Raw genomic sequence first — 14,061 nt, forward strand, 5'->3', positions numbered from 1 at the left:
CCTGTTCCAATGCCTGAGCACCCTTTCAGAGAAGAAATTTTTCCTAATATCCAGTCTAAATCTCCCCTGGTGCAGCTTGGGGCCTTTTCCTCTTGTCCTATCACTTGTTACTTGGGAGAAGAGACCAGCCACCTCCTTTCTCTGTCCTCCTTTCAGGCAGTTGTAGAGTGAAAAAGTCCCCCCTCAGCCTTCTCCGTACTAAACACCCCCAGTTCCCTCAGCTGTTACTCATAGGACTTGTGCTCCAGACCTTTCACCAGCTTTGTTGCCCTTCTCTGGCCCCACTCCAGTACCTCAATGTCTCTCTTCTAGTGAGGGGTCCAAGCCTGAACAAAGTATTCAAGGTGCACCATCACCAGTGCCCAGTACAGGGGGTGATCACTGCCCTTGTCCTGCTGCCACACTATTGCTGGTACAGGCCAGGATGCTGTTGGCTTTCCAGCCACTCTTGCCTGAGCCTGTAGCGTTGTGTGGGGTTGTTGTCACCCAGGTGCAGAACTTGGCACCTTACCCTGTTGAATCTCATACCATTGGCCACAGCCCATCAATCCAGCCTGTCCAGATCCCTCTGCAGAGCCTTCATGTCCTCCAGCAGATCAACACTCCCAGCCAACTTGGTGTCATCTGCAGATTTACTGAGGGTACTCGATCCCTTCATCCAGATCATCAATAAAGATATTAAAGAACACTGGCCCTAACACCAAGCCCTGAGGGACACCACTAGTGACCAAACACTAACTAGATGTGACACCATGTACCACCACTCTTAGGGCTCTGCCATCCAGACGGTTTCCAACCCAGCCAGTTTCTCCAGCATAATGCTGTTGGAGACAGTGTCAAATGCTTTACTAAAGTCCAAATAGACAAATGTCTACAGCCTTTCCCTCATCAACCAGGCAGGTTACCTTGTCATAGAAGGAGATTAGGTTGGTCAAGCAGGACCTGCCTTCCATGAACCCATGCTGACTGGGCCTGATCCCCCCATTTTCCCACACATGCTTTATGATCTCACTTAGGCTGATCTGCTCTGTGGCTGACAAGCCTGTAGTTCCTGGGCTCCCCCTTCCTACCCTATCTCTAGAGAGGTGTCACTTGTACTGTGGTCTGCAGTCTTCCCTTGTTTGAGTGAAAATGATGATGCAACCAGTTATTAGATAAGCACCATTTTCTTGACATCAGCACTTAATGAAAACTAAGTATTCCTGGCCTAATTTTTCAGTGTGAATATTCAGTGATCTGTTGGATAATGTTTGCATATGAAAGTGGTGATGGGGTTTATCATCTTATTTATGTTAATTCCAAAGGAGAGGCCTTGGCATAAAGGAGTTTTCCATATAATCACTTTTTCTTGCAGTTAATGACTACTGTTAGACACTGGCTTTTCTTCCAATCATCTTTACTAAATTTATACTCAGAAGTGCTAATCAATAGTGGGAATGAGATTTTCTTATGGTGGACCTTACAGTGCATCTATTAACAAACCTTATATCACCTTGAATAATATTCCTCAAGTGTTCATTAGCATATAATGTCGTTAGATTGCATAAAAATAAAGATACTACAGAAGTCCTTTTTTCTGATCATAAGAAATGTCTTTTAAAGCAGGTGTCATTATTTAAAAAAAAAAAAAGTTTAACTTCTGTTATATACATAATCCTTTGGGGTTTTTTTGGGGGGGGAGGGAAGGAAATAGCTTGGCTGCTCAGATAGTGTTTTTCAGCAGCCACTTTTGGTTTTAGTCCTATTAAGTGTCACTTTTAAGTTGCTTGTAACTTTCTTAATACATGTTCCCTCTAAGGTATAAACTTCCTGTGCTCACTTCAGCCTTTGTTGACTTTAAATTGACAATCTCTTTATTATGAAACACTGTACAGTAGTACTACAGGGAATGCACTAGAAATTATGGGGTTCTAACTCTTATGGTAGCTGTTGACACTATAACAGGAAGATCAGCCCATATTGTCCAACACATTACATTAACGTTAACACACTTGACACCTCAGAGTGTGCATTTACTTGACAAGATGCAAACAATTCTCAAAATAAAAGCAGCATTATTGTATTTTGTTGAATGATATTTTAATCCTGAGATACTAGAATTTCTATGATCTATAAAAGATCTCAAGCATGTCTTTTATGTATTTCATAATTTCCCAATTACCTAAATGTTTTAAGTGTTTTGAGTATCTCAGTACAAGTATTTTCATTCAAATGCTAGCTTTAAGATTAGCTTTTAGATCTGAAAAACAGATTTCCAGAAATCGGGGGTTAGAATTTAAAGATATTTAGGGATTTAGATGTAAGAACTGTGCCCAGTAGCAGTTTTAGAAGAAGAAAAAGTCTATTTTCCACTTCAGCAGCAAAATCAAAGTGTTCAAAACTACTAAAAGCAACAGCATGTGAATTGTAGTTAACTTCTTCATCACTCTGAGCTCTTCCATTTTAGTGGATAATGAGTATCCTGAGTTGTTTTAAATATCTGGAATTATAGCCTTGGAAGTGATGTCAGTCCTATACTTCTGACAATCACCCAGATATGAGTTCCGAGAAAGGAGGGAATTTGCTTTCTCAAAAATGTTCATATCTGCTTCTATGTAGTGTATATTTTACTAATCCTTTGCAGCACCTTGTGTTAATCTGTTAGAAATAAAATACTGAATTAGATTACTGGTGTAAGAAAAATAACGATTTCTATTTCCAAGCAGAAGGACAGATTCTTGATGGTATTTAAATATCTGATAGCTTCTTTAGCAGAGCCTTTTTTTTATATATTATTTGTTGACATTGCACTATTAAAAACAACATTACATTTAAATATATTTGTTATTTGGACTTCATATTCTAATTGCCTTTAAATCTTTCTTTTCTGTACAGTTAACAAATATTTAAGCTCTGAAAATCCACTGTTCTTTGAACTGCGTGCCAGATACCTTATTGCCTGTGAACGCATCCCTGAGGCAATGGCTCTTATCAAATCTTGCATAAATCATCCAGATATCAGTAAAGATCTGTATTTCCATCAAGCTCTTTTCACCTGTCTTTATATGTCACCATTAGAAGATCAGCTATTCCAGGAGGTATTGTTTGTCAGTATACATTTGTTTAATTAAGTACTTACTGTATACAAGTTGTCAAGAGGAGCATATGGAACTTTGTTTTTGTAGAACCAAATGTCATAAAATAAGGCAACTACACTGGTGTTGCTTAACTTAGTGCTTGCTTAAGCTTTGAAAAGTTAAATGTTAAGTGCCTACAAATCTTGTTGACCTAGATACAATTTTTTGGTCAAGTTTACTTGTAGATATATTCCCTAAATAACTTGAGTCATTAATATTTTGTAACTTCAGTGTGTTGACTGTTTCACTATTGACTATTATTTTAGTAAAAGCACTTGAGCCTAACTGATGTCAGTCCAGTGTTCTGTATGTTACAAATTTTTAGTAGCCTTAAGGTTTCTTAATGATGCCCCCATATGTAAAATGACACTCTAGCTGAATGTGACCCTACTTTACCACGGATAGCACTTACTAGATAACACTGCTTTTCCTAACCTTGTTTTGAGAACAAGCTAAGTCATGCTAAAAGAGTGCTTTTGTGTAGTCTTTTAATTTCTTGGACAATTACTCTGTCATTGCTCTAAGAAATATGAAAGAACTCTAAATATCTCCAAAATCTCCATTTACAGACCTACACAAAAGCTGTTCCAAAGAAATCCTATGTCAGTAGCAGTTCCTGAAGTTTTCAGTAGTTTTAATATAGTAAGGTCTGATAGGGTTTTATTTCATGTTAGCAAATTTATCTAAATTGATTTTATTTTAATTGTATAGCACTTGTTGAGGACTGATTGCAAGAGTGGAATTGAGATCATCTGCAACACTGAAAAAGAAGGGAAGACTACCTTAGCCTTACAGCTATGTGAATCGTTCCTAGTCCCTCAGCTTCAAAATGGGGACATGTATTGTATATGGTAAATACTTTATTTCTGGTGAAGCAGCTTAGCAGATAACAAATGCTTATTGCCAAAGTGACTCATCTACTTTGAGGTGTAGCTCAAGTTTAAAATACAAGATAAAAACATTCTAACGTGATTTTTAAACATTCCTATTACATCTGTTATGCACACAATCATGTATGATGGTAGCCTACATGGTACATAACACGTTAAGTGTTTCAAAGTAACAGAAGGGTGGGCCTTCACATACTTTAGGCTGTAAATACCTAGAAATATGGCCTTTATTATTAGCAATGTGTAACAATATGCAGACTCTCTGGCAATGCAGATATTTTTCTGTCCTGCTAGTTAAATGACACTGCTTTATAATAACCAGGGGGTAATACGTCATCAATATGTCTAAAGAGAATAATATATGGTTCTGAAAATGTGCTACTTAGTATGGGAGCTTTTATTTCATAAATAGAGCCATAAAATAAATAGTGGTACTCTAGAAAACATTTAAGTAATAATGTCTTCATACACACTAAACCATCTTGATAGTTGGATGTTTTTGTGTTTTTAGAAGCATTTTCTAAAGAGTTGTCAAAACAAATTTCATAGTTCAGAGGACTGAACGACGGCTAAGGAAGATAATCCTTCTGTTTAGCCTGTATAATTTCTGTATCTAAAGTAACACCTGCATTCCTTGATAAAATGTGCTTAATTTGTTTGATTACATAGTTGAAGAAAAAAAGCTTAGGAAGCGTTTTTCTTTTTCTTCAGTCAATAGAGATCTTATTAAGCTTGTAATTAATTTTAATATGGAGTTTAGAATCTATATCAGATTTCTATGTTCCCAGATTTCAGGAAATTGAGGAGTAAGAGTTGTTTTTTGTTTTTCTTTTTTCTCAAGGAAGTAATGAAGGTCAGAAATTATGATGATTGTTTTGTTAATAAAATTTTTTCTTAGCTGTTTGAGTAAGTGACTGCATTGCATCAAAACTTTTAGAAATGTGACCAACATAAATTTATAATACAATATATTGTCAATACTTAGTGCTAATTTTCATTCGGTATGTCCAGGAAAAGGTGGACATTACTGTCCCCATAGGACAGATGAAGAAGTTCAGCCAAAAAGGTACATAGTTTGTGAATGGAATCCAACTTTGCTGATTCCTGCCCAAATGCTGCATCTCCTGACTTATTACTTATTGGGAAATTTGCAGATGTAACTTAAACATGTTAGTTACATGTTAGTTACTAACTAACGGCTAGTGCTTTCTGTTTCGGGGATTCAGTCTTTTAAGAAACACATTTTAAATCAAACCTACCTTTCCTATCTTTTGCTGTAGTTAGATGTTAACCTTGCTCTTAACCCAGTTTATCATAAAATTTTGTCATTTTCAAAATTGCTAGGCAAAACAAGGTGTCTGTCCTTTTGTTCTGGCAAAGGGGATGTCATAAATGAAATTCCAGAAGAGACTAAAGTACTGATTGATACCTGTTTATCAAGGAAACCATTTTGGCATCTCTTAGTATTTTGATCTTCTGTTCAAAATATAGAACTTGAGGATCTTTGAAAGAGTTCAGAGCAGTTATGTCTGTGCAACTAGAACAGCTGTTTCATTCTTTACAGATGCTGAGCCTTAACAGTTGCAAACCCAACAAGAGAATTCTGTGTAATGCTTACTAGATAATGTAAACTGGAACAAAGTTTGTGAAGGCATGTCTGCACTGTAATTCAAATATTTGAAGAAGTAGGAGCCAGGTTAAATTGATCCACATAATGTAGAAGATTTTAACATCTTCAGCACAACATAAATCATCCTGCCTTGTCTGGAACCAAGGACTTTGCAGATCTAGCAGACATCTAGTGGCAACCACTACAAGCAAAGATAAACATCAAAATAGATTAGAAAGATGTAAATAGCAGATACTTGTTACCACTTCATGCGAAGCAACCTGTGTGGAATCTTCAAGGTGAAACCATTAGCTCCATATTATCTCAGAGGAAGATTAACTTTAAGCAGCTCTGTCACAAAGCTCTTATTGTTTTTCATTGATGCTAGGAATAAGCTATGATCAGAATGATTTTTCTGAAGTGAAAGCCCACTGACAAATGAATCACAAAGCAAGCTGGGCTTGATCTGACCAGAGAAATTTGTTTACAAGGTATTGGTAAGAGAACAGTCCAGTGATTAATGACTTACTAGTATCAGTAAGTGGTGTCTCTTCGGGAAGACAGCCGAGATTTTGATGGAACAAGCATAGCAGAATGGCTTGCCTTCTTTGCCAGGCAATTTTTAAATGCTGTTTTGTCTGTTTTCAAGTGCTTCCTAATTAGTAAATTCAATAAGTTGAAGAATTTTCCCCCCATGTTTAAGTCTTTTGCATTTAGGTAGTTTTTGTGAACTGGATAACATTTTGTTAAAGTGCTATGTATAACCAAGGAAAGATAGACTTTCTTCTTGTCAACAATAGTAAAGTTTTAGATCTAGCTAAGGCAAGGCGGGCTTAACTGTTCTTTTATGTTGCTGATGGAGGCACACAGTTGTGGTATTTTGTAGGGGACTAACAGGCTGGTTGCCTCTGGTAAAGAGTTACAGAGTTCTGTGATTTCACAGTAACAATTTAAATTGGTCCAGCAGATGTCTATAACAGTTTAAGCACAGACCTCAGTGTGAACTAAGTTAGACTATCCAACAAGTAAATGTCATTAAGTAGTATATTACTGTGCCATAATAATCAAGCAGATGGAAAACTGCCCCTGCCTACATTATCTCAAGTTTGTGGTCAGTGACACAGAAATACCTCAAATGCTGCTGACTTCTGTTTCACATCAGGGTCTAGTCACATGGTGGTTCAACTGAATTAACAGCTTGTTCTTCACCACGGAGCTGTTCCTTCTACTTTGAGTTTTCTCCATTCGTTTTTCAGCTCTTTCCTTGTACCAGCTTGTCCAAACACATGACAAGCCATTTTAACCACTGATCTCTCAGAAGAATAATCTGACTTTTCTCAGTTTCCCTGGGATTAGTGTTGAAATGGGTTGCTCTGAAATGGGGTGAGGCAAAACAGAGAATAAGTTGTAGTATTTAATTTTGGTAACTTTTAACAGCAGAAATGCTCAGTTCTTTCTTTTGTACTTCAGGTTGAGACTTTAACTGAATTTTTTGAATGGTTTGGTGCAAAAAGTTTCCAACTTGTATGTGAAGTTTGCAAAGACTTCACGCATTTTGATTTCAGCCTGGTAAAGGCAGAGTTGAATATCTTGTATATTTAGAAAACCTGAAAGACTGATTTTTTCTGTGAGTAGGGCTGCTTATAGAACTCCCTTTTCACAGTTTTCCCCGTGTAAACTTGATCTGTCTTTTGACTTCAGTTTTCTTGGGTTCTGAATGAAAGAAAACAATGAAGTTCTTTTGTCTAGCCCTTAAAATGTCAAGCAGAATTATAGAGCTGTCCTAAATTTAAAAGCGAAGTTGGTGTTGTGTCACGGGCAGTTCTGTCATTTCCCTTCATGCTGGCACTGACCTCACTAGACAAGCTTAATTTCAAAAGGTTTGTCTGATTTGTATCTCACACGGACTAGAGACTCTACAAGATCAGTTAATCATTTTGTTAGTAGCTGCATTAGTGTTTTCTGAGGGAGGAGGCTGGTGGAATAAAGAAGCGTCTTCCTTCAGAAAATGGAAGTCAGTTTGTCCCCTGTTTTCATTGTAACATTATGGTGGGATTTCTGCCTAGTCCTGACTATATCTACTCCCTTGTAAAATCTTTGTGCTGGCAAATTTTCTTGTACCTGAAAGTTAAGTCCAGTTACCTTTTCCAAGTCTCTGAATTAAAGTGCATAGAACTTACAGGCTGAAAATTTCAATTAGCTGTATTTTATAGACTAAACACATTACCCGTGCAGGAGCTCTGCTGCAGAGTCTAGCAATCTATTCTTATGTTTTCTCCTATCAGTCAGAAATGCTATTTGACTGAAGATCAGAGAGATGCATGAATAGCTGTAGAAACTGACACTCTCATGTAGCTGCTGTTGGCTAGAAAGAGCAGTGATGACAGCAGTAAGAAAAGAAAATCGTGTTGTAAAACGCACAAGTGGAAAACATCAATATTTCCTGTCAGTGGACCGTAACAGAAGCTAGCTTTCTACAACGCTCCCATTTGCCACCTTCAAACGCTTCTTTTCCTGAAAGACTCCTTATCCTTGCACTGAAAGTAACTTAATCCCAAGAGCACACAGAGCTCGCTGTTTAGCCTGACGTTTATTGCCTGTGGTGTTAAGAGCTAGATGCTGTAGCATCTGATTTTATTATGCAGTTCTCTGATACTAAGCTGAATACATTAATATTTTGTTGAATATTTAATTGACTCAGTGATAGGAGATACCCTGAATGCTTTAACAAAGTAATTAAGTTGCATTTTCCATTGTGCACATTGTGTACAGTTGTGATGTTAATTAGTTTGGTATTACACCCTCAAATATAATTTTTGTTATAGAATATGCAAATAGTTGTTCTTAGTAATACATCATGCTTAGTGATAGAGTTCTAAAACTCAATCTAACTATGAAATATTTTGTTCTGTGCTTATAGGGACCTGATCTTCATTTGGAGTAAACTGCAGCTTAAATCTAACCCATCAAAACAAGTATTTGTCGACCAGTGCTACCAGCTTTTAAGAATTGCAACAAATGTCAGAGTAATTTTCCCTTTCATGAAAGTCATTAAGGATGAAGTAAGTTTTGGTTGTTTGTTTTTACCCTATCCCCCATTCTTTTTGTAACTAAAGAGGAGTGATGTTTATATTGTGTAATGGCCACTTTTTGTGGAAAGTTAAGAGGGGGTAGGGAAGAACACAATATTCTCTTAGAAATTTGTCAAGTTCCAGAATGCACATTAGTATTATGATTGCCCTTGATCTGTTGTGTGTTTTTTTAAGGTGGGTTTTTTTGGGGTTTTTTTTGGCTGAATTCTAAGGTTTTTTCTTTCTGCTGTACGAAATTTGAGGAATGTCATCCCCTATAAATAAATGGGGAAGTTAATAGCAGATACATGGAGTAAATGTGAAAGATTCAGTGGACTGTTTTGTGGATCCTTAGCCTGGCTTCTAAGGAAATAGGACTTGTATAATGCCATTTTATCTGCCTTTCACCCTCGTCAAGTTCTGAATCTTTTCACCAGTTCTAACCAAATCTGAAGAAATGCTTAATGTAACATAAAGGAAAAGCTAGACTACAACAGGAGAAGACATAATTTTGCTTCAGAAAAGTGTGCTGTGTTTCATGCTTCAGGTGTTAGGCTTAGACTGTCCCATACAAACATGTGCAGAAGATGTCACGTGCAATACTTTGCATACAGGCATGCGAGTTGTTTCCAAATGACTCCTTTGTATTCTGTGCCCTAAGTGAATTACAGAGTATTTTGTTACAGGTGCTGCTGTAGGGTTCTAAATTAAATGGTTTGCTGCTGTTCAAGATTTTAATCTCAGTATCTATTCTGAAACACTTGTGGTGAAATGAATAACTTTTATTTGTATATTCATCTGTATGATATTTTTTTAAATAACCTACTACATATGGAGCGTTGTGTGTATTTGTTAATGCACATTTACGTTTAGGTGGGTATTAATTTTTGAAGTGCCTGAAACACTTTTCACAATTAATCTGCTACCTGTTGGGCAGTATGTTTCTGATCATCCATCTGAATGGGAGTGCCTGCAGCCTGAAGTGTGGAATAGGGATTCTGCTCATTGAAAGGATAGTCAGTCACTCTGAAGACTCAAGCCTTTTAGAATGCCTAGCCATGGGTTGTTAAGTTTTCTGTGCTGGTTATTGTTCAAAATTGAGGGCAATATTATATAGCTTGTATTTTTATGCAGTGCAAATCAAATGAGTTAGAACACGGACAAAATATAGCGTAACTGTCCAATTATAGTGTGAAACAGCCTAGGCAATGAAGATGCAGACAGAGGATACTGCTAGAACAGATATGATTTGTGGCAGTCTTGTTTTATATGCCCAAATAATTAATTGTCTTTTAACTACAGTACTGCACATGGCAAAAGTATCTGAAGCTTTGCTGGTAGTAACTGCATAGCTTTCAGTGCGAAGCAGATGTTATTTTGGGGCATTTTTGTACCTGTATTTTATAGTCTTCTTTGAGCATTATTTTAAAATATACATGCTTTTAGGTGAAATTTGCTAGCAGGATGCTTTCTGAACTGCTGTTTTGAACTTATAGTGGTATAAATACATGGAATGTTGATTTTTGGGCATTGTTTATACTAGCTCTTTTTTTCCCCCCGTGAATCAGATTCTTTTATCTTACTTTTAAGCTGTAGAGTTCTGTAAGCCCATAAGGGAAATGCCATTATGCATACTCTATAATTATGTATACTGTGATTTCCTTCCTGCAGGTTGGTGATGATGGTCTTCAGATATGTGTTGAGATATGTGGTTGTGCCCTACAGTTGGACCTCCGTGAAGATCCCAACATGAAAAGTCTTATTTATAAAGCAATTGCTCATTTTCTGCCAAATGACTTAGAGATCCTCAGAATTTGTGCTCTTTCAATCTTTTTTCTTGAGCGCACCTTGGAATCTTACTACACTGTTGAACATTTATATAAATGTGCAGATGAAGAATACAATGAGTGCACTAGTTCTGTTCAAAACCGTGTACGTTTTGAACTACTTCCAATTTTGAAAAAAGGTTTGTTTTTTGATCCCGAGTTTTGGAATTTCCTGATGATCAAGCAGAATTGTTTAGCATTGTTGGGAGATAAAGCCTTTGTTAGCTTAAGTGAAAATACACTGGAAAACTCTACTGCAAATACAGAGAAGATAACAGAGTATAGAGCTCTGGGTGACGAGCGTGTCTGTTTAACAGATGTAAGCAATGGGGAGCTTGACCCCGAAGACCTCTCTGAAGCCCAGTCCAAAGGTAATGCCAAAAAGAACGATGAAGCTCTTGAGGCATCTGAAATGTTAGATCAAACTGTACCAAGGCACCGCTGTGTGATATGCAACAAGGAATTTCTTGGTGGTCACATTGTAAAACATGCACAAGCTCACCAAAAAAAAGGCAGTTTTTCCTGTGTACTTTGCACCAGAAAGTTCAGGCAGAAAGGACTTATGCTGAAGCACTTAAAGAATCATGTCAGGAAGATAGAAAGGCAACATCTTGCTGCAGTTCTTGAGGCTGGTCGGCAGGCTTCTGTTCTTAATGAAGTAGAATGTTCTGATGTCACTCCATCTCTTGAAAATGGGAATTCTGATGGTTCCAAAGATAACGAACCAGAGACTGCAGGAGCACCAAGTGTTGACCAAGTGGTCCAAGTGGAGGAGCAGAACACACAACAGGTATTTGTGGTGGGAAACCATCTAAGTGACCAGGATGATGCTACTGAAAATAGTAGTGACAGCTGTTTTAATAATGTTCCTGATGCTTTAAGTACTGAAAGTTTGCCTGAAGATGATGACAGTTCCAGTAAAGAATCACCTACTCTGCATAAAGTGAATGGAGCTTTTGGTTCTCAAAAAGATATTGATGCTATGGATGAGGAAGGAAGCTTTAAGTGCCCTGCTAATGGTTGTGCTAGAGTATTTAAAAAGATAAGATTCCTCAATAAACATGCAAGAAAAAGTCATCCAACTGATTTGAAGGTGCAGCAGCATATAATGAAGTGGAATAAAGGAAAATGCCGGTTCTGCCAGAGAAAATTTGCTGATTCCCAACATTTTATAGACCACCTGAAGAGACACGTGTATCCAAATGTTTACTTTTGTTTACACTTTAATTGTAATCAGAGATTTAAGCTGTCAACTGAGCTTGCAGAACATACAAAAAGTCATAGTATTTTTAAAGCGCAGTGCAATTTTGCAGAGTGCTGTGAGCTATTTGAGGAGCTCCCTTTGCTGTATGAACATGAGGCTCAGCATTATTTAAATAAAACACCAGAATGTTCAGAAGATGCAAGTGAAAAAGAGTCTTCAGATGATCCTTCAGAACTTTGTAGTTTCCAAGATGATGATGAATCTGTTAATGAAAAAGAAACTGTAGATTTACCAATTCCAACTTGGAAGTCAAGGAAGGATTCTACAGAACCAAAGACATACATTCAAAGTGTTGAGAAGAAAGCAAATAATGTAATTCATAATGGAAATGAAAGTTCATCTGAGGGTGGCACTACAGTTTTAAGTTTGACAGACCAAAAGACGCCTGTGTTACAGCCGAATTCTGAAAACTGTAATGCTGTTAGTGACCAACTGGTCAATGGGCACAGTGACGTAGATCAGACTTCATCAAAGTCATCAGAAATACCTTTGGACAGAGTGGCAGACGAAACAAGGACAGAAAATGGGTCAGTGTTACCAGTTTTACAGAATTGTAGTGATACACCACAAAATAATGCTGCTGCCTCGCAATTACCTTCTAAACCAAATCCAACAACAGAGAATACTTCATATGGTGTCATCTTAACAAAACCCTATGTTAGACCATTGCCTCCAAGTTATCTTGACGAACGCTACATTAGCATGCCAAAACGTAGAAAAATTTTGGCTGATGAAGTAGATGCTTATTCTGAACAAGATAAAATTTGTAGCAAATCAACAGAAAGATTTAGATGTGGCAACTGCTTGACCATCTACTGTAATTCAGAAGCACTTGAGGCTCACCTTGCACAAAAGAAATGTCAGACGCTCTTTGGATTCGATTCAGATGACGAAAGTAAGTCTTACATTCCTTCGGGATTGGTTTGTTTGGAGGTAAATGCCAATCAGAAAATGATCTTTGAAAACAGGCAACCTGATGGAGTAGATAAGACAGACATAACTTCCAAGTAGTTGTAGTATGCCAGAACTTAGGCAATTATATCACAACACTGTGCTAAATTGGCGGTTAGAATTGAACATGTTGTTTAGAGTTAAGAAAGGGGTAGTGAGAATTGTTAGGCAACTCTAATGGAAAAGGCTTCTCATAAAACAGAATGGGCTAATTGAGTCTGTCTTTCCTTGCAAGTTTGAAACTAAACATGTTGAAAAACATAAGCAGTGTTCTAGATTAAGGAATGATTTACATTGGTTAGTTTTCATTTTGATCCCAGTGCCTTCTCTTTTACAGGTGCCTGATTCGATGTTGTGGGAAAATGTATCAAACGAGGAGTGGTGTAAGAAAACACTACATGAAGAAGCATCAGTTCGTTTCCCAGTTGGCCTTAATCATAAAGCAGTCTCAAATTACTGAAGAAGAACATGACCTTGATAAAGACAAAGCACATTTTCTAAACAAAACTCACAGAGGAATAATAGGAGCTCTGCAGGTCTTTAGTCCAGAAAGGTTGCTACAAAATCCCCAAAGTACCAGTTATCCGAAAAGCCACATTCATTCCCAATGTGTGATTGAAGCTTAGTGGCACAGTCTTTCTAGCATGAAGATTTAAGGAAAATAAGGCATACAGTTGAGCAGGCGGAGAAAGCAGAGGTGTTAATTGCCCTATGGAAATAAAACCAGCCAATTCTGAAAGCTGCTTTAGTTGGAAAATACGTGGTTAAAGGGTATCCACCCACAGAACTGGGAAAGAATCATTCAAGAAAGCGTTACATTAGTATAATATGGATAAAAAATGTGTAGAGGACCCATGCATTCGTTTTTCAAAGTTTGAGTATTTGATTCCATTATCTGCCCAAAAGTATGGAGCTTATTTAATAAACTTATACTCAGAATCCAAAAAGAGGAATGTAGAAAGAAATCCAAGATGGATGGAATGCTGGAATAGCCAAAATATTGAAGTACAGAGTGTGCAAGGAAAGGTCAATGCGATACTAAGTGTGAAAGTTAGGCACAGTGGAAATCAGATGCATGCAAGAGAAGCCCTTTGCAAGGCTATGGTAAAGGCATGTGTTAAGTGTGTCAAGTGTGTCCTGTAAAACATCTTTGGTAGGTGCAGGAAGACTAATACAAGCAGTACATGCACAGATTGTGTGGATGTCAACAGAAGCAGATTGAAACAAATACGGAATGTGTGAAGGGGCTTAAGCTTGCATTACAGAGCAGAGTTAAACTAACTGCATGAAAATACAGAGGTCCTTCAGCTGTTTGTATGACCGAAAAGAACTTG

The 14,061-nt window shown here is 37.4% G+C and overlaps 1 protein-coding gene across 1 annotated transcript in view; it reads left to right on the forward strand.

Annotated features, from left to right (window-relative positions):
- Nucleotides 1-13,199, forward strand: part of ZNF654 (zinc finger protein 654) — a gene marked incomplete at its 5' end in the record, with an annotated part of 22,590 nt that extends 9,391 nt beyond the window's left edge. Inside the window, 5 exons of the mRNA XM_010018085.1 lie at nt 2,875-3,077; nt 3,828-3,967; nt 8,536-8,677; nt 10,358-12,671; nt 13,065-13,199. Of these exons, the coding sequence (XP_010016387.1) occupies nt 2,875-3,077; nt 3,828-3,967; nt 8,536-8,677; nt 10,358-12,671; nt 13,065-13,072 (2,807 nt within the window). The remainder of the gene's footprint in view (nt 1-2,874; nt 3,078-3,827; nt 3,968-8,535; nt 8,678-10,357; nt 12,672-13,064) is intronic.
- Nucleotides 13,200-14,061: the final 862 nt, after the last annotated feature.

This window comes from Nestor notabilis, unplaced genomic scaffold (assembly GCF_000696875.1).
Source record: "Nestor notabilis isolate BGI_N333 unplaced genomic scaffold, ASM69687v1 scaffold5567, whole genome shotgun sequence".
NCBI lineage: Eukaryota > Metazoa > Chordata > Aves > Psittaciformes > Psittacidae > Nestor > Nestor notabilis.